Source organism: Lygodium microphyllum, chromosome 22 (genome assembly GCF_053477565.2).
Source record: "Lygodium microphyllum isolate KBCC chromosome 22, Lygodium_microphyllum_v1.1.10, whole genome shotgun sequence".
In the NCBI taxonomy this organism is placed as follows: domain Eukaryota; kingdom Viridiplantae; phylum Streptophyta; class Polypodiopsida; order Schizaeales; family Lygodiaceae; genus Lygodium; species Lygodium microphyllum.
The window spans coordinates 68,636,538-68,657,608 of record NC_141156.1 but is presented as its reverse complement, the minus strand read 5'-3'; the positions used below and the strand labels follow the sequence as shown (position 1 = coordinate 68,657,608).

Here is a 21,071-nt window from a genome sequence, read left to right as displayed (position 1 = left end):
TGTTGATAATGCTCATTCTCATTTTTACTGAATACTAATATGTCATCAAAGAAAACTATGACACAATACTGATGTTTCAAAAATATGCGATTCATTATACGACTAAATGTGGCTGGTGCATTAGTTAAACCGAAAGGCATGTCCAGAAATTCATAGTGTCCAAATTGTGTTCTAAATGCAGTTTTGAATATATTAGATTTGTCCAATGTTACTTGATGATATCCAGATTTAAGATCTATCTTACTGAATATGGAAGATCCTTGTAGTTTATCCATAAGATCATCTACCCTAGGAATTGGATATCTATTCTTAACAGTAATTTTATTTAGGGCACGATAATCAATGCACATGCGATAAGTATTATTTTTCTTTTTCACTAATAAGACAGGTGCACCAAATGGAGAACTACTAGGTCTAATTAATCCTCTGTTAAGTAAATCTTCTATTTGATTTTGAATTTCTTTCTGTTCAATTTGGTTATGCCTATATGGTGCTTTACATGGTGGTTGTGTTCCAAGAATTAAATCTATTTTGTGATCTTCAAGATGTGAAGGTGGTAATCCAGGTGGTAAATCAGTAGCAAAACAATCTTGAAATTGGGTAAGAAATTGTGTATGCCTAGGATGCATTTGTTTTTTCTTTAGCTTGAATTTCATTTACCCATATTAAATAGGATTTGCTACTTTTACGTAATGCACATTTAGCCTGAGTATGAGTAAGTAATGGAAAATTATTAGAAGCGTGCATACCATGCAATGTGATTTGTTTTCCTTGAAAATAAATTTTAATTGAATGCATAGAATAATCTATGTCAGGATTGTATTGATGACGCCAAGGCATTCCTAAGATAATACCACTAGACTGCAAAGGTACAACTAAGAAATTTCTTCGTTCAGTATATTCACCAATTTTAATTTTTAAATTATGCACCTCTTGTGTTCCATTATATCTCGTACCTAGGAATGCAGCCTTGATGCGATAATGTGTAGAAACAATGTGTAAATTCAATTCTTTGACTAATTTTGCAGAAATAAAGTCATGTGTGCTCCCATCATCATGTAAAATAGTCTTTTCTTTACCATGCACAAAACATTTCATTGTTAATAAAGAATGGGGAGTTGGCATACTTGGCAAAGTATCCAAAGTAGTACCAATGTCATCATCATCTTCCGTAAAGTCTGGCATTTCCTCACATTCTCTTCTTCTATTTCTCCTAGATAATTGATATGGACAGATGGCTTTTTGGATTGACAATTGGCTGCTAGATGTCCAGGTTAATGGCATTTGTAACAAACTATGGGTTTTCATTTAGATACATTATTGGTACTGGGAGGAAGTTTAGGAATGTTGGGATTTGATGTGGGGATGGCTTAGGGTTTGGATTAGTGTTTGATGGCAAGGCAGGTGGTCGTATTCAAGATTTACGGAATGAAGATGGAAGAAAACGACTTTGATTGAATCTTGAAAAATTTGAATTGAATTGTTTGCAACCATAGTTACCATTAGTTGGAAATTGTTGTGGTCGCTTGTCTCGTCTGCGAATCTTGTTTTCAGTCATGAGCCAAGGAAATTGCATCTTCAAGTGTTGTTGGCTTGAACATATTGACTTCTGCATGGAAATGTCCAAGTAGGCCAGGCATAAACTTGCGTTTATGAGTTGTTTAAGGTACATCTTCGAGCATACGTAGTTGCAGTAGAGCATTCCAGAAATGTTCAGTGTATTGGAAAATAGGTTCCTGATCCCTTTGTTGTAGAAGATCCCATTGCTTGATGGCTCTTTCATGGAATTGAGGAGGAAGGAAATTTTGCAAAAATTTCTTTTAGAAAGTCTCCCATGTAGTGGGACAATCAACGCTCTTGCGGACCATAGTCCACCATAAGGATGCTTGGTCAACTAAATGGTTAGTGACACATTTAATTTTGTCTTTTGCAGCATATGTTTCTTCATGGAAGTAATCATCAAATTGATTGATAAAAGCAAGTACAGTCTTTCCATCGCGTGATCCATTGAAAGTACGAAATTTGAAGTTTCTTTTACTTATCTTTATTTCTTTGCGAATGGATTGGGCTTCAAGCGTTGATGGTACGTCGTATAAGATCTTCGGGTTGCGATCCATCTTGGTCGGAGGTAGATCGTTGCAAATTGGCCAATTGAACTTGCAAAGCTTGTCGGGCTCTTCGTTCTTCTTCAAGCTGCATCATAATCAAATCCAACTTTTGCTCCATTGTTGGTTCGGGTCGATCACCTTCAGCCATAAAATCATCCATGTTTTGTTTAGTCATCCTGCAAAGTTTCAGAAGACCTCACACACTCAAAATCTTATTAGCGGGATGAGCGTAGCTCAAAGGTGGGTGTACAAGGCTTGTATATTTTGTTTGGCTTTTGTAGTCTTTCTCCTTTACGATTGCGGTATTCGTTGTCACAACCATCTTCCAAGAGAATAGTGTTGCGTAGAAGCTGTGTATAAACTGCATATAGTCTGCGTATGAACTTTTGTTCTTGCTGAAACTAGTTCACCAAGTCTGCAAGTGTAAATAGGGACTTCCCGAAGCTCCAAAACTAGTTCAGCTTACACATAGTATGAACGGCTGCTATAAGAGTTGTTGGAGATGACTTTAGTGACTTGAAGGATTAAGAGAGCTTGGAGTTTAAAACTTTAGTAACTTAGCTTTATTTTCATGGACTTCGGGACGTTCTCAGTGGAATCGACGGCAGCCAGTAGATACTCCCGCCGCGGGCGGAATAAATCGTTTGAAGAAGCTTTTTATAAGCTTCTTATAAAGCTTAATAAGCTTTATAATTAAGCTTGAAATGTTATGGGTAAAATTTCTTAACTGTATCCATGACTTGATGAAGGAGCTTTGCCATCGGTCCTTCACCTATAGAGGCTAGTCTCTCGCGATTAGAGGGTGCAGAAGGGGGTTCTTGATTGCGAGGAACACGCTAGTATCGACCGTTCGGACGAGATTGACTGTAGATCTCGATTGTTCCAGGAGCTCCGACTTCGCGCGAGATGGTAAGCGATTGGAAGCTCTCGATCTCAGCTTCGCTCTGATACCATTGGTGCACAGATCGGACGCCGTATGCGCGCGTAGTGAGCGTCAAAAGGTCCCCAAGAAGAAAAGAACTCTACTTTTTACACAAAAACCAATGAAGAAAGCTTGCATGACATGAACAAAAGACCAATTGGGTGCAATCTCCCCCCCATGCCTTGTGTGAGCGCTCCACAAAGCATGTATTTTATATATTATTCATCTTCAAGCTCAAATAATAGCCTAATATACAAAATAACACGCTTTAGCTTTTGAGTTTGCTTTTGTGCCACTAAAGAATTAAAGCTAATGGGCGCCCAAGAAGTTAGGTGGTACCCAAATACAATGTCCAATACAAATATTTAAATCGTGCGCCCATGCGCATACAAAAATAATAAATAAATATCAAGCGCTTAAATAAATAAGTGCGACAAAATATAGACTCCATGCCTAAGATACACGCCCATCAAAAATTGATGATAATTTGAATACACGCTATCCTCCAATGCTTCCCACTGCCACCGCTGCTTGCTCTACACATCAACTGAAGCATTCACAATTGTTAGAAAAATAATACAATTAAACCGACAAAAGTGAATACCTAGTAGTCTTCAGCTACAAAAATAAATTGGTTAGAAATCAATCCTAACCTTAATTTATTACGAGTGCGCACTCTAAACTCATAAACGTTTATTAATTTAAATATGTATTTTGCGGAATCACCCGCTATGGAATCATCCATGTACACATAAAATTAACAAAACGCTTGAAAAGGATAGGTGTCCCCATCGACTTTTCGCACAAAGAATCCACTTTGTGTATGAGCCCCGGTAATAAAATTTTACGGAATCCACCGTGGCACGGAATCCACCGTGGCACGGAATCCACCGTGGAATATGGCTCCTGGCATCATCCTCCTTCTTTCTCCCCTCTTTTTTGTCTTTCTCTCCCCTCTTCTAGTTCTCCTTCCTCTTCTTCTTGCGCTCTTTCTCTCTCTTCAGCTCTTTCTCCTCTCTCCTCTTAGCTTCATTCATTACAAGTGCTATTAGAGCATTATGCTTTGGTCCTTTTCTCCTTTCCCCTTTCTCCCTTTTCAAATCCCAAAACCCTAGTTACTCAGGTTATAGGTACATGTACAACAAGAGAAGGACTACAATTAGTCTTAGCTTTTTGAAGCCAGCACTCCTCCCTCCCCCCTCTTGGTACTCTTGGCCCTGGAACAAACTTGCAAAATGGACAACAGCTGGACAATTTGGGTAGCCATGGACCCTTGACCTGAAGCTATCTTAGACTATTGAAGCTTAGCCCAATCCCTCCTGTCTTTGAGAGCTCAACCTCCCACAAGCTCCTTCACCCCCCTCTTTTGACTCTTTTACTTGTTGAAGACATGAAGGTCACCATGCAGAGAGTTTTGTAGGCAGCCATGAAAGCTCCACTTGAAGCTTTCCATCTTTGAAGTTCAAGCTCGGGAATAAACATGAGATCCCTCATCATCATTGGAAGCATTTGAATGCTTGAAGTCTTCATCCATTGGAGCACTCCAACCAACCAGGCTTGCTTGATGGAGCAAATGGGCATCATGGTGGGCTATGCTTCAACCATCTTCCCCAAACACTGAAGAGGTATGTCAATTTGATCTTAATCTCTCATATTTATCCACTTGCTAAGCTCAGTCCTTTTGTTAGAGAGATTAAAGATTGAATAGGCTTTATAAGTTCAATCCCTCTTTGTATGCATGTGTCTAGTAGAAGTCAATACCCCATTTGCCTCCTAATGCATCATAACTAAAATCCTAAATCATTTGTAATTACTGATCTTAACCCCTATTTATATTGTGTCGCTTGGATAAATCTAAAAGTGAGTCATAGACCTTTGTAATTGGGTAAGTAGCAGCTAGTGAGTTATAGGACTTCCAAGGTAATCCCTATCCAAGCTTTTGTTCATCCTTGCATCTCATGAAATGACCCAATGTTTCCTTTCCAATGCATCTCATGTTGATTGCTTAATAAAAATGTTTGCCATGTTTACTCCGATTGAGTAAAAAGCCTAATGCCAGGCGAGGTGGTAAGACAAAAGAGAGGTGACCCTCCCTTACCACTTAAGACCCTGAAGGGGTGCACAACCTGGCAAAATACAATCTTTTTCATACTTTTATAGTTATTCTTGCATAAACAAACATCAAACAAGCGTCCCGTTACATGTATCTCTACCTGCTCTAGCCATGTTTTGATGTATAGTCCTCTTGCTTGTACTCATACGTTGAAAACACAGTCTTTGTGTTACACTAGATCCTCCTCTTTAGATCTATCTATGCTTGATTAACCATGAACTTGCTCTAATACCACATCACAATGTAGTGATGTGAAAGTGTATGCATACACTGATAATTGAATATTGAACATTGAACAAACAAGGTAGAATGAGTATAAGAGGTTGTGCATGTACAACCAAAGAACCTCACACATTGTGTATAGGACAAGCCTTGGACATGTGGATCTTGGAGCTTGTGTACAACTCTATGTTATAGTGCTACTTTAAAAACATAATACTGACATCATATCCAGATCCCTTCTTGGATCATTGTTAAAATTCCATGGCTAAGTATTGTAGTATCTTCTTTTAATTTAAATTCTATAGAAGGGGCCATCAAAATGCACATTCTCTTTGAATTTTAGATTTACAAAGGAGATATAACTATTACCACCAAAATTCATAGAAGGGGTATATAAAATAATGCAAAATTTTAAAAAGGGGGTTTTTAAATATCCTATAAACACACGTTATATAGAGGGCTTCTATAAGGTGACCTCCCCGAGCTATCCTTGCACCATTATTCCACCATATCCAAGCTTTTCTAATCAAATTTAGCTTCCGCTTAATCGAAATGATAGTGCTAGCAACTATAAAATAATTCTCCATGGATTCAATCCAAACTTCACTATCAATTTCTTCATTTTTCCCCTTTTCATCAAATTTTGGGGGTTTAATGTGCTTAAGGAGAAATTTCTTTTCTTGTAGTTAGCTATATTGATAGCTTTTGGAGTTACCTATACAAGAATTAACTTACATCAATGCGAGTGTGTTATTTTTGTGAGCTTTCAATTTCATGCTTCTGCAATTGAAATTGATTTTTCGAGCTTTTTGAAATAAACTTGGATTTCTTCTACAAATGATGTTGACATTATAGCTCACTACATAAAGGTCATGCCATACACTACTAGTCTTTTTTAACATGAAATTATATGATATATGATGCATGCATCACCATTTGGAAGCTCGCAACAAAATGTATACTATCCAAAATAGAGGAAGCAACGATACCAAATAATCACTACAAAAGAAAATATGCCAAACTTTGGCATCACCCAAAAAGAGTACAATATCTAGAAAGGTTCTAACATTGCTACTACATAATCTTCTTATGATAAAAATGACATGTCACACACTATTGATGTGTCTCCATACTCTTTCATAAACCCTCCACTTCATCCACCTCATCTTGAACACATATCTTAGCCAATCCACTATCATCAAATCATATAGATTGTGGATGACCTCTTGCTTTGTGTTACCTTGACTCCATGGCATATTCTAGCCTATATGAACTTAAAGCTTTTGCATAACCTTTTTTTTTTCTCTACACGGTTTCCTTATCCCCATGAATGATCAACTCATTATACATTGGGGTTCTTCTAACCACTCCTTACATGGACCTTGTGACAATGGAAGGGCTTAGTGCTTGCCTTGGATATTAATGACTCCATAGATGATGGTCTAGATCCAATAAGCTTCCCTATCTTGAATCCCAACCTCTTTGCACATTGAATGTATGAGTTCAAAACATCTATGGCAACATCTTCCTCTTTCTACCTCACTAGACAACCAACTAGCATGGACACTTTTAGATAGGTTAATACTTGGAATATAAGCATGCTCCTAGGGACTTTTGTTATCCTATGGAGATCTAGAAATTTACATAATTAAAAACATACATGAAATCTCAACACATAAACTTACATCCAATTCAATGTCTCCCATATGTGCAAATTGCTACTCCCACCATTTCAACCATCTTTGTAGGAGTTTCATGTTTTCCAAAGTCATTTGTCTAACCCACCAATTTTTTATTGTATTTGCCTACTAAGTAGCTTGTTGATTTCTCTTTGCATGCCCCTACACTTCACATAGTCTATATGATGTCTTTGCCTATCTGAAGGAACTAATTTCTTGGTGTATTTCTGTAGGCTTTTCTCTAAGTGAAAAATATAAAATCTCTCTCTCCCTTCCATTACATTCTGAGGCCCCCCATGATACACTATTCTTATAGCCAACCAATTTCTACCTCATCTGATATGAAACCATTGAAGTTGGTAGTCTCGCACATTGCTATTACCTACAATGCTCTTATGTTTTAGACAAGTATAAGTTAGTTTATAGGAAAAGATATTGTCTCCATAATAGTGTTAATCAAATTATCATGAGGATACTCATCAAGGATCATATACTGAGCACAACATTGTTGTCCAATCATCTACATGGTGAGTGTGATTAAATTGCACCCATGCATTTGCTAGATCCCCTATGCGTGTATCTCGCATGTGATTAACTAGATCCACCCCCAAAGCATGACCTTTTGTAGACATTTTAAATAGATAACATTTGTCCAAAGATCCTCCCTATCAAGGAAATCAACTTCCATGGAAAAAGGAAAACACAAGCTTGTTGTAGTTGTAAAATGTTGTCATACCCATCACCAACTAGTGTACCTTGTTTGGCATTTTCTTGTGATCAATGTTCAAACCAATGATTTGAAGGATATTTAGAATTTGGAATTTTGTCCAACCAATCATATTTTTATAATGAGAAAGTGAAATTTAAATTTGATTAGCTTATTGTCCAAACAGTGTGAAAGAAAATGATACCTTTGTCAAAAGATGTATTTAATTAATTTGGACTATTATATGTACAAGCCCTTAGTCACTTACCTAAGTTCTTAATCATCAACTATAGGAGAAATTTTTCTCCTTGGAACAACTAGATACATATTACCTTGTTCTTGAAAATAGTTTCAACTCATTTAGGTCACATAAAATACTATCATATTAGAACACCAAAGCAAGTTGTGTTTTCCAAAGCTTTCTCCACTTGTAAAAGCACGGGGATTTTATTTTTGCGGGATTTCATTTTCGTTCTTTTCTAATCAATCTCTTTTTTTCGAGCTTTTTCATGCAACATATCCATTCTGCATATAAATAGTCTTACTTAAGGAGTACGGCACATTGCATTTACATGAACACACATCAAGAAAACAAAAACAACGGAAAACTAGTACAATATATTCGTGTCAAATAGTTGCAAGGTACACTCTTCCTAAAAACAAATCAAAGATCCCAATGCATGTAATCTCTTAGACAAAATCGGGCATAGTCACATGAAGAAGTGTATAATAAACATATATATAAAAGTAGTAACAAAATGAAATGTCTAGAGTCTCTCGAAAAAAAAAACACACACACTCTCAGCATGGTACCGGTCCACACACTATGGTGGACAAACACTCCCCATAGAGCACATCATCTATTTCTAGACACATGCAATGTCTCATCTCCTCTGCACTGGCCCGCGCCAAACCACCACACCCCGCAAACACATCCAAAACATAGTCGTAGCGTTTCGTAAATGTAGCTAGTAACCACCTAACCATATCACCAATCACATATCACCAATCAAGATACAGAATCTTTGCGGCCATGCAAGTAGAAACAATGAAAATACCATACAAGGTAACCTGAGAGCAAAAACATGCAAGACTACTTACCGAAAGAAAAGATGAGATCTCTCTGCTCCGCCTCTGACAATGACACCATCAACGTCCATGGGAAAGACACAATCATCCATCATGTAGCTACGATACGCTGGAAACAATCTCTCTGAAATCTTCTCCCCAGCCTCTCTGTTGTAGCAAGGCACAACATGACCAGCACGATGCCAAAGACACACAGTAAGATCAAGTACCTATTCACGAGTGGAAATAGAATAAGTGATCCATGTTTTTATTTAAAGCATGTAACATGAACTTTATTTAGAACGTACAACCGTACGTTCAATGTATCCAACTTTGTTATCTTACCGCCTCTCTAGTAACGGGATGTCGATAAGCCTTGGAGTCACACATGAGTGTCCAAGTGCGGTGAAGCACAAACCCCACTCTTGCCGCATCCGTAATAAACTCACCTATATGCTCTGCTAAGCACATAGTGACTAAGAATCCCTGGTCGGCCAAATACTCGCGAGCAAGGTCCATACAACCCATAACTAGACCCTTTGAGAACGTGTTCCACTTGGGAATAGTCATGCCCTCTAAAACAACATTGGCATTATGATATATGAGAAGTGAGTTTGATGTAAACCTTGTGTGATAGAAAGCATAACTTACCCAATGGGATGGGACCTAGAGCATCCACAAGCAAGCTCGTAGGAAAATCCGCAAATATCAATCGAGCCACCTCTTGACATGGAACTCCATCTTTGCTATAAAGATGCATCTTTTGTGTTGCAAAAAACTTGTTGATGCTATACACAAAACAACATAGTCATTAATGCAAAGTAACCGATGATGCAATGCTATATGCAACATGTAAATTGATGTTCTTGCAATATGTAGTTGTCATGTCTACCTATCAAGGGCAAATCTATCAATTTGGGTCACATCCACTAATAGAGCATCGACATATGTTTGATACTAGAACCCTACAACAATTATCTCAAAGTAATTTATTTTTAATAATCATACACGAATTTCAAGTTAATATAAGACTTCTCACCTACTAAACGGGTCATAGGTCGCCTCTCCCAATTCTCTCGACCAAGAGATGAATCTGCAACAAAGGAGGTGGTGGGCGCCATAGAGGACTCTGGCACATTTTTTCTCCCTGGATTACCTTGAGTACCCTGGGTGGCACCTTTGGTAGCCTTGGTTGCTTGCTCCTCTACAGTGGTGGGTGCGGTAAGCGGTTCATGAGTATCAACTCCCTGCTTGAATCCTACATAGTATCATTCACCCTTAGACTCCCATGCATGAGCACAAAAACTATTGCTACAAAAGCGACAAGATGTTTACATAGATTGAAGTACTTACTGTCATGCAGATCTTTCTCTTGCTTAGGGATAACCCCCACAGGGTAATCCAGCCACCAAGGGCAAACACTTGCCTCCCATGCCATCAATTTTCTATCACGTAATGATGGAGAATACATAGTGTTCTCGTCACGAACATCAATCCACTCTCTTGTGAATTGCGGAGCTGCATCCAGCCTCTTCTCTTCTACACATTGTAGTATCCACCTGCAACATTCTTGCCAATTACGCAAGCAAATGCATGCAATCTAATATGAAAATCAGACACAAAATCTAATATGAAAATGCATGCTAACCTATAAATCACACGTTTGGCTGAAAACGTAAGCTCTGGCATCTTCTCTGGAACATCTGAAGATTTCACTCCATCCAAGAGGTGTACAAAAGCCTACATAAGTTTCACAAGCGCTTAACATTAGCAGATATACATTTTAAGAAAGAACTTAAGAAAGTAATATGAATGCACTGCATTGAGTCAACCTGCATGACATGATTCTTCATGTTAAGCTTAAAGAACTCCTCAAATGAATCTGGTAGCTGTGGACCTTCTACTTGTATCCTATCAATCTGAAGTAGTGCCTCCGAATGCAAGTGAGCCCAATATGTCTCTTTCTTCATGTAAACCCGAAAGAGCTTATTATCACCAAAATGCGGGTATTGGGGGTCTTTGGCCTTTGTGAGACTCATAAGATGCAACAATATTTTTTTCTTGTGATGCACAACAATATACGCAAATAGAAAGCATTGAAGAAAAAAGCATCACATACACACACCTTGCGTTATATATACGAATTACCTTTCCGCAGGGATTTTTGAGCTTGTGAGACAATACAGCTTGTCTCTTGTGATCTTGAGCATGCTTGCATCATCCCACTTTAGCCCAAATAACAACTTAAAGAACTCATCACCATTTTGGGGATTAGCAATGGATAGGTATTTGTAACCCCTATCCTTAAGGCGCTCCTCTTCCACCCTTGTAGCCTTCTCCAAACGTTTCTTCCTCTCTACCTCATCTAGACCAAGAGCCTCAAGCTTAGCAGTTTCTTTTGAGATGAAGACATGAAATTCATCCTATCATTCCAAAAAAAAACTAAATTAGAGATAGAAAAGCACATCTCATACAAGTGAGCCATAGAAAGAAAATCACCTTCCATACAAGCTGAGATATTAAACCGCAAGGAGAGTTATACCATGGAGCAACACCATGATAATACCTTGCCTCTATACTCATCTCAACCTCATCCCACTTCCTCATGGCCGGACTCAATCTATCTAGAATGGAGTCTTTGTTTGCAATACCAAACTTTTGAAACATATACACCTCATGCGCAATATTTGGAGTAACATGAGCTCTGGCAATACTATTGAAAACAAACAAAAGCATAATATGAGAATGTAAGTGTAACATATTACAAAGAGGAGCATAGTTAAAGGAAGAAGACTTACGCGTTGGTGGTGTCTAGTGCGAGTAGTAGCTCTGCTTCCTTTGCCTTGGGCACCTCAATGAATTGGCACCGTACACTAACATGGTAGTGAGCACAGTCGGAGTACTCTGTAATTGAAAACCAACAAACATAAGAATGGGATACGAACATTCAATACTTGCATGTATAGTGGACAACTTACTTTCCTTGATGCGTTTCCACCACGTTTTAAGCCTGTGGTTTCCATCCCAAACCAAGAACTTTTTACCCTTAAGGTCTTGCCACTCTCTTCCAAGAGCCCTCTCAAAATCCTCATTTCTTTGACGCCATATTGGACCCCATTCATCTAGATTGCTGGCTGTCACAGACATGGTCTCCCCTCTCGGACCTTCAATTGACACAAGGAAGTGTCCCATAGTCTCAAGATAACCAGTGGAATCAAAGGAAGGAATCAACCACTGGGCATCATCCGTAGCAAATCTGACTGCCTCATGAGCCACTAATCTGCAAAGAGGCACAAGAGGAGGTAGCGTCCTCTTTTTTACATAAAATTGACTCAGCACATCCTTCATCAGTCCTAGAGAGACTTGCTTGCCTAAGTTCCTTGAGTGCTTCTTTTCTTTTTCATCATCATTCTCCCTTTGATCACTATCATCACTCACCTCTTCTTTGTCATCTAGACTATCATGCTGCACATTAGTCTCTGTAGGAGCAGATATTAATAAGTAACAATTAAAAAAAGTAGCATTAAACCAATCATATTTAATACATAACACTGAACAAAGCATCATATGTAAATGAAATGGACACATAAGTGACTACCTGTGTGCTCCGCAACCCCGTCAATTGTATTGGAGTCCCCATCCACTTGTGCTTCGTCATCAATGTAGACACATCTTTTTGGACCACGCCCTTTCTTTGTTGAAGGAGTGTCCACTGATCTCAAACGCGATGATGCTTCTTGCTCTAAGATCCGCCCAGGAACACATCCTGAACGTAGCTTCATACAGACTTCACGGCTACTATGAGGTGACACACATTTCTTTCTCTTTCTAAGCACTCTTTTAGGTGCCATAACTTTCTCTACACACTTACAAATAGATACACATTCAACCTCTTTAAGATTAACAACACAATCAATCTCTTTAAGATTAGCAACACAATCAATCTCTTTAAGGTCACGGGACGAAGCCACGGACGAAGCCACACGCTTGTGCATAAGCCCACGGATCGTCCGCGCGGACGCGGACGATTGGGGGGTTTAATCTCTTACCTTATTCTCACGAAGCATATGGGACGAAGCCACACGCTTGTATCCATGGGGGGTTCAATCTCTTACCTTGGAGGCCCGTCGGACGGCATACGGCACGGCATACGGGACGGTTGCCACGGGGCATAAGCCCACCCATCGTCCGCGTGGACACGGACGATTGGGGGGCTTCAAGGTGTTACCTTGGAGGCCCACACGACGGGATGGCATAACCAAATGATGGGACGGCATACAGGACGGTTGCCATGGGGCATAAGCCCACCCATCGTCCGCGTGGACGCGGACGATTGGGGGGCTTCAAGGTGTTACCTTGGAGGCCCACACGACGGCTTAGCCCACACGAAGCATGACCAAATTAACAAGCTAAAGCGTGACAAAGCTTAAGCATGACCAAAAGGCAAAAGACGAAGTGTGACCAAAAGACAAAGTGTGACAAAGCGTGACCAAAAGACGAAGCGTGACAAAGCTTAAGCAAATGACCAAGCTTAAGCCCACCCATCGTCCGCGTGGACGTGGACAATTGGGGGGCTCAAGGTGTTACCTGGGAGGCCACGGACGAAGCCACGGACAGTCGCACCGTTACAAACCAAGCCGTTGATCGTCACGAGAGCTGCAGGAGTTATGAACGAAGCCACGAACAGTCGCACCGTCGCGAGAGCTGGAGGAGTTGCACCGTCGCGAGAGCTACAGGAGCTGCCGCACGAGGAGTTGGGGAAGGAGTTGGCACTGTCGCGCAGGAGTTGCACCGTCGCGCAGGAGTTGCACCGTCGCGCAGGAGTTGCACCGTCGCGCAGGAGTTGGCACCGTCGCGCAGGAGTTGCACCGTCGCGCAGGAGTTGGCACCGTCGCGCAGGAGTTGGGGCAGGAGTTGGCACCGTCACACAGGGAATTGGGGCAAGAGCTGTCGCGCAGGATACGAAGCCGTTGTGGGGCACCGTCGTGAGAGCTGTAGGAGCTGCAGGAGTTGTGGGGCACCGTCGTGAGAGAGAGACGGAGAGAGGGAGAGAAGGGAGAAGGGAGAAAGAGAAGGGAGAAAGAGAAGGGAGAAAGTACAGAGAAAGAGAAAGAGAAGGGAGAAGGGAGAAAGAGAGAAGGGAGAGAGAGAGAAAGAGAAGGGAGAAAGAGAGAAGGGAGAGAGAGAGAAAGAGAAGGGAGAAAGAGAAGGGAGAAAGAGAGAAGGGAGAGAGAGAGAGGGAGAGGAGAGAGAGTGAGAGCAAAGAGAGGAGAGAGTTGAGAAAGAGAGGAGAGTTGAGGAGAGACTTAATAACCCTAATAAAGAAGTTAGCCGTTGATTACGTAATTAGGTAACTAGTTAGCCGTTAAATAATTAAATAATTAATACAACATAAATAAATTATGAGTGCATAAAGGTGAAGGATGGTGGGTGGTTGAGTCATAAATTTTTCTATTGATTTCTCTCCGCTTGTAGTGACGGTGAACTGTTGCCTTCTCTTCATCAAATACAGACTATGAGCTATATTCAGAGTTTTCTTCTCTTCATCAAATACTGACCCACCAAAGGGCACAACATGTCGAGTTTTGCTATTTTGACATGGAGACTAGCCAGTGATTGCTTAGAGCACAGGGTTTCATTAAGAAATCGGGAGATTCTTTTGAGTGAGTACTACCTACAGAATCTATTGCCTCCAACACAAAAATTCCAGGGGTTGCAAGCCGTCATAGAGAATGATGGTGGAGCAAACAATGTCACTGTGTCTCCAAGATGGGATCATGAAGGGCATGCGCACTATCTGATTGATAGTACATTATCAGCCACCTACTCTATCAGGCACTCAAGTAACTATGTGTGCATCTCTAATAGTATTGAGTCAATAGAAGATGAGATTGACAACTACATTGATTGTACTCCAAGTTGTAGCAAATCAACTCCAGTGTGTCTTGACGTACACTCAGATAACAAGAAGGATGTTGATGACACAAATGTTGGGGAGGACCTATGTGTGGGCAGCCAAAGCGAGGACTTATCTTCCTATGATAACTCGATTGCATCCTTCATTGAGGAGAAAGCTAGAACGGGTAGATTGAAAAAATTACTAGCGCTCTGTGGACCTCCACGAAGGGTGGATGAGCTCCCAATCGAGTATAATGGCACAATTTCTTTTGAGCTTCCAGCCACAGATAGCAAGAAACGAATGATGGGTATGGAACAAAAATATGATGGTCACCTGTGGTCGCGGCCCTCACAGACAAATATGGCAATTGAGTGCACTGTGCGCTTGAGCTATTGTCTTGGAAGTCTTCAATGTCTTAGGATCACTTGTCCTTACTACATAACAGAGGTAAAATACAATGATGTTTTTTTCCATGGTCACTTGGATAGAACCGTGAGCATGGGTTATCCTGCAAGTGAGGGAAACTCCAAGATAACATGTCACTATTGTCTTAATGTTGCTACTTGTGCAGCCATTTGCAAATGCATGATCTATTATGTGTTGCCACTGGATCCTACAATGACACGTTTGGTGATCCATGTTGGGGAGCATGCTCACAGTGTTCAACATGGCACTAAGAGGGCAACCCTTGACAAGGTGCGGAGGCTTGTGAGCACGATCCTAAAGATCGAAAAGGGAGGCCCACGAAAAATACAAATGCTAGTCGCTCGGCAGATGTTGTTTGAATCTTTAACAAGATGAGTCGGAGGCGACAGAGGTGGATCTTAATCATTTTCTAGAAGAAATGATGCCACTTGTGCAGAATAAAGGGTAGGCTTGTGCATTATTATTTTTTGCTTACAATGTATGTCCTACATTTGAAATAACCCTCTAATAAACACATAGGTTCAAAGGGATTGTTTCACAAGAGAGAGCCAAACAAGGTCAGGTGGTTGGTGATGGGTATGACAACATACTTCTTTTGCAAAAACGTTGTGTCTTCCCATTTTTCCATGGAAGTAGATTTCCAGGACAAGGTGATGCCAAGGAGAAGTGCTACTTGTTTAAAATGTCCACCAAGGGACCAGCATCAGGGGTGGACTTAGTGAATCGTATGAGGCGAATTGGGACTGGAGATTTACGACGTGCATGGGTGCACTTTGATCATACCCATAGGATTGATGGGTGGGCAACTATGTCTTGTTCAGTTTATGATCACGGGTATGTGGCAACATAATGAAAGCTTTTATTGAAATTAAATTGTTGTTGATGAACACTATACTAATGTATCAATCATGAACTAGCATGAGAGCATTGCAGGTAATTGTAATATGTGAATTTAAAGAGGAGGATGAAGAGTCTCAAATCCTGTTTTGGAGAAATTTGAATTCTGTCATGGTTCAATGTGGCCATGATCCACCTGACTTTGCTGGATTTATGTCCGATGAGGCAAGTGCGAATTGGATGGCAATAAGGGCTGTGTACAATGGAGGGCCTCATAACATAATGGAAGGGAGGGAGTGTTCTTGTCTTTTTCATTGGGAGCAAAGTTTGCAAAAGCATACCAAGAAATTAGTCATTGTGGATAAACAAATGCACCACATTGAATTGTATGAAGCATGGAGGCTAGCAACGACAACTCAACTAGCCTCACTTCAGGCCTCTGCTATCCGAGATTGGTGGGCACGAAATGTCAACAAGGAACACATCAAGGCTTTGGATAGGTGGTTGAAATGGTGGGAGCAAAGAATTGCCCACTGGGGAGGAATTGAATCTCATGTAAGTGTGACATTTTTTCCAGCTCATTAAGATTTGTTGCACAATGTAGCAATGGGGAGAGCTACTGCTTCTATTTTTGGATTTGACTCCGCAGGCTAACAAAAGTCCTTGGGAACATGCTCAAATTCCAAGCATAAACTTATCAGAAAGTGTCCATGCTAGTTGGTTAGCAGGTGAGGGTGGAAAACGAAAGATATCACTTTATGATGCATGTGTTAGTGATGTTTTGAATGCATATATTCAATGTGCAAAGAGGTTGGGCTATACCACGGGGAGGTTTATTGGATATGGGCCTTCTATGGAGTCTTTGTTGGCTAGTGCCAGCAAAAGGGAATCCCCAAATCCCTCCTCTGTTGCACAGGCGTTGCAAGGTGTTGTAGCTGGAAGTCCTTTGTACGAGGAGCCTATAATGCAAGGTGATAGGGAGACTGTGCAAAGAAAAAAGAAGGGAGGTGGAGCAACTGTAAGTTCTCATAGACCGGGATATGTGATGGAGTCAAGGCAAAGGAAAATCAGGGGCAGGCCGCGGAGTATACAGTTTGACGATGGAAAGATGGAAGAGATATGTATCCAAGAGGATGAGGAGATACCAATCAAGCCCTTTGCAGGTGGAGTAAGTGCACCAAATGCGGAAACGTCAACTCACGTAGAAGAGGTAGAAGTGGCACAGGAGGAGTGGGCTTTACGAAGGACACCACCTAACTGTGTGAGAAAGTGTTTTGGTATGCAGGGTAGAAAGAATTGCAGCAGCAAATTACAGAGTCAGCAAGTGGGGTTAGTCGCACCATGCTTTTGGTCTGAGAGAGCCTATAAGAACAAGGCCATTGCACAATGGATATGGTTCTGTAATCATGATGTCAAGCATACAAACGCTGTGCAGAAACAAGTGATAGCATCACCAATTGTTCCATCTTTGTGGCCAGTTGATATAGGAACAAATATATCGAAGGAAGAGTGTAGCAGCCTAAGACAGGCTGGTTTCAAGTTTGCCTGCTTTAGCTTTACAGCACCACCAAGGAACGAGAAGAGCAAACCTCCTATTTCTACAGAATGTGGTTCAAGCGGGAGAAGACGCAAGTGGAGACATGGAATTTCCAAAGATACACAAAAGAGAATAGAGGCAGCTGGTTGCATGGTTGTGACATTTTTGGAGGAGGTAGTGCAACTTGAGAGACAACATTCAGTATTTCGAGTCTTGACAGAGAGTTGTTATGATGTGCACATCAAAGAAGAGCCTAGGTGCGCTTGTCCTGATTTTCAAAAAAGAGAATCTACCCAAAAGGCATTTCTTGCTTGCAAAAATATGTATTATGTGTACATGCACATACTTGGCCTTCAACCCAAGGAGCACATGGTCATACATTAGCCTGCACTAACCCCCACAGACCTTGCCTTTGTGTTAGGGCAAACACGTAAGATATGCCCTGTTATGTAGGAAGCCCAACGTAAGCATGGCTCATTCATTGTTCTGGAGGACTCATCATCATGCACTTCGTTAGGGTGTGACATGTCCTTTTTGTTACATGAAGATCTTGGAACCTTTCTAGATATTGTACTCCTTTTGGGTAATGCAAAACTTTGGAATGTTATTATTTGTTGTGATTATTCAACACCGTTGCTCCCTTTATTGTGAATGGGTTAGTAATGCATGATGCGCAATATATTTTTGACATGTCATTTGTAGAAAGCATCCAAGGTTGTTTCAAAAAGCTCTAAAAATCAATTTCAATTGCAAAAGCACGAAATCAAAAGCTTGCAAAAATTGCTCCATTCATGAGAAATAATTCAATAGCTCTTTATACAATACCATAAGTGTAATGTGCCTGCAGCTGTCCAGGCATGTTTTTAGTAGTTCATCGAGAGATGAGTCTAAGCGACGCTACTCGGCACTCCCATGGAATGACATAGGGTTTGTCGCCTAGGAATTCTCGAGTCTGCCTCGCAACGGAATGTTTGCGGCTGAACCCACTAGGATCGACATGAAATCTGGGTTCCTAGTAATCCGAGTCTCTTGATAGCATTCTGGCATCAGGTTTTGGACATCCTACTTTACGTAGAGATATCCAAGCCGAATCAGATCCATGCCGCACTTGGTTCAAAGAGAATGAGAAATGAGAGGGATGCGCCGCTCAACCTATTTGCCTGTAGGGCATAGTCCCATTTCGATTCCCTAAAATGAAATGAGGGGGATGTGCCGCTCAACCTCTTTGCCTGTAGGGCATAGTCCCATTCCGATTCCCTAAAATGGCATGCATCAGGGTTCTAACCCAACAATTTCTAAGGGCTGGACATCAGTAAAACCTTGTGAGAAGCCTCTCAGTTCTCTGGGACCACCCTACCGTAGGACAGACCCGTTGGGGGTTTCGCCTACCCACTTCCCTTGATAGCTTTAGTTTTCTAATTAGGTCCTATCACATTTATGTGTGACATTTAGAATCAGCTTCCTTAATTAGGACTTTTAGGGAATGGGGTTCGTTCGTGTAATTTATGGCACAAAAACGAATACAGAGCAAGCAATCCTTTGACAAACTTGCTCAAACAAATTCCTTAACTTATCTTCACGTTAATCTTTGTCTCCTGCCCATACAAGAGAAGCTATGTATTCCTTCTGTCCAACAGAAGTACCCGGTACAAATCACATGGCACCATAATTTCCATCCATTATCTAGAATAGGATCTTCCAACACCATAGACATTGGGCTCATAGCAATCTACTACTCCATTCCTGACTAGCCAAGGGGTGTCGAGAGCTCCATCGACCCCAAGCGACCTAGGAGTGAGACACAACTTCCATGGTTGACCTTTTCACCACTCGACCTTCGACCTGTGAATCGAGCAATGCCCTCTCAGGTTAAAACGCGGCATGACCTTGGAGATGATCCACCTATGCAAACTATCCTTCCTTAATTAATCTAGTTAAGAATCAAACACAATCAAGGCAATAGGCCCTAATATCATTTTCCAAGAAAACATTCCTTTATCCCCATGGCAACTTGTCATCACAGACCCCTACCATGCATTTACCATCAATCACAAGCACTTGGAATAATCATCCAAACCACAATTCAACAAGCAGCTGAATGTAAAAACACTTAGGGTGTTGCTCGATGATCAACCAACAACCGATTGTATCTTTTCCCAAACAATGCAATAAAGATCACAATATCATTTCCATTGCATAACAACTCTCCCCCCCTTGAGATCAAAGAGCGATACTATGTAGAATTTTAATTGACTTTATCTTCCTTTCCCCTAAAGAATGCGAGACAAATTTGTAATGATGCGAGACTATTTTCTAATGCAAAATGATCCCTGAATTAATGTGTGAGTTGTACTCAACATGGTTTGGTAGCACAAGATAACTCTTTCACCATTACTCAACGCGAAACCTTCATAGGATGGATGCAAGAATTTAATGCAATATCAACTTGTGTACCATCGATGCTCATTTCGTATAGCCTTTTCCAAGCATGTATTGTCTATGTGCACAACCCTTAAGTACCTTATATGCTCTTTGTGCTACATACGATTTTGTCACGTAGCATTGGGATGCAATGATTGTATTTGGGTACAAGGGTTTGTGCGAACCTCAATGCATCATATGCATAAATCTATGCATAGTCATCTACAATTTACGGAAAGAACTATCCTAAAATCCCCTACGAGTTCATTAACTATTGAAAAATAATTTTGGGTTACCTATTAAAATGAACTCATGCGCATGCCAAGGTGATATAACCTATGTCTCAATGAATAGTGGAGGTGAAAATTAATACCTGGATATTCGGATATGAATTATCCATACCTAATGTTGTATTTGTATTCGTAGAAATGCCCTAGTCGGTGGATCCATGGTTGGATGCAGGATTACTGTTGGTATGTGTCTCCCTCTGTTTTGGGGCCATACTTTTAGCTTATGAATCTTTCTCTCTTTCTCTCTCGTCGGAGAGATGGTTTGCCAGGGTGACTCTTCTCGATTGTGATGGGGTTAAAGTCGCAGGGAGATGAGGAGAAGAGCAATGCATGTGGTCACCCTCTAAGGAGGGGAAGAGAAGAAGAATCCTCCTTAGATTATTCTCTCTCTCTCTCTCTCTTACCCTCTCTTACCCTCTCTATCACCTCTTTCTCTCTCATTCTCTCACTCACTCTCTCCCTCTGTCTCTCCCTCTTCTTCTTCTTCTTCTTCTTCTTCTTCTTCTTCTTCTTCTTCTTCTTCTTCTTCTTTGTCTCTCTATCTTCTCACGTCTCCCTTTCTCTCCCTCTCACACACACACACACACACACACACACACACACACACACACACACACACACACACACACACACACACACACACACACACACACACACACACACACACACACACACTCTCTCTCTCTCTCTCTCTCTCTCTCTCTCTCTCTCTCTCTCTCTCTCTCTCTCTCTCTCTCTCTCTCTCTCTCTCTGGGCAGCAAAAGGGGGGGAAAGAGGTGGTACCTTTCCTCCCTTTACGATGGGGGGGTGTTTTATAGGGGGGAGAGTGGTATTGTTTGGGGG

The 21,071-nt window shown here is 40.9% G+C and overlaps 1 protein-coding gene across 1 annotated transcript in view; it reads right to left on the bottom strand.

Moving 5' to 3' along the window:
* The window catches only part of LOC148017261 (uncharacterized), a 29,607-nt gene extending 17,640 nt beyond the window's left edge, over nucleotides 1-11,967 (bottom strand). The window contains exons 1-3 of the mRNA XM_087662733.1: nucleotides 11,797-11,967; nucleotides 11,617-11,722; nucleotides 11,385-11,531 (exon numbers count right to left, since the gene is read on the bottom strand). Of these exons, the coding sequence (XP_087518859.1) occupies nucleotides 11,385-11,531; nucleotides 11,617-11,722; nucleotides 11,797-11,965 (422 nt within the window). The 5' untranslated portion in view covers nucleotides 11,966-11,967. The remainder of the gene's footprint in view (nucleotides 1-11,384; nucleotides 11,532-11,616; nucleotides 11,723-11,796) is intronic.
* Nucleotides 11,968-21,071: the final 9,104 nt, after the last annotated feature.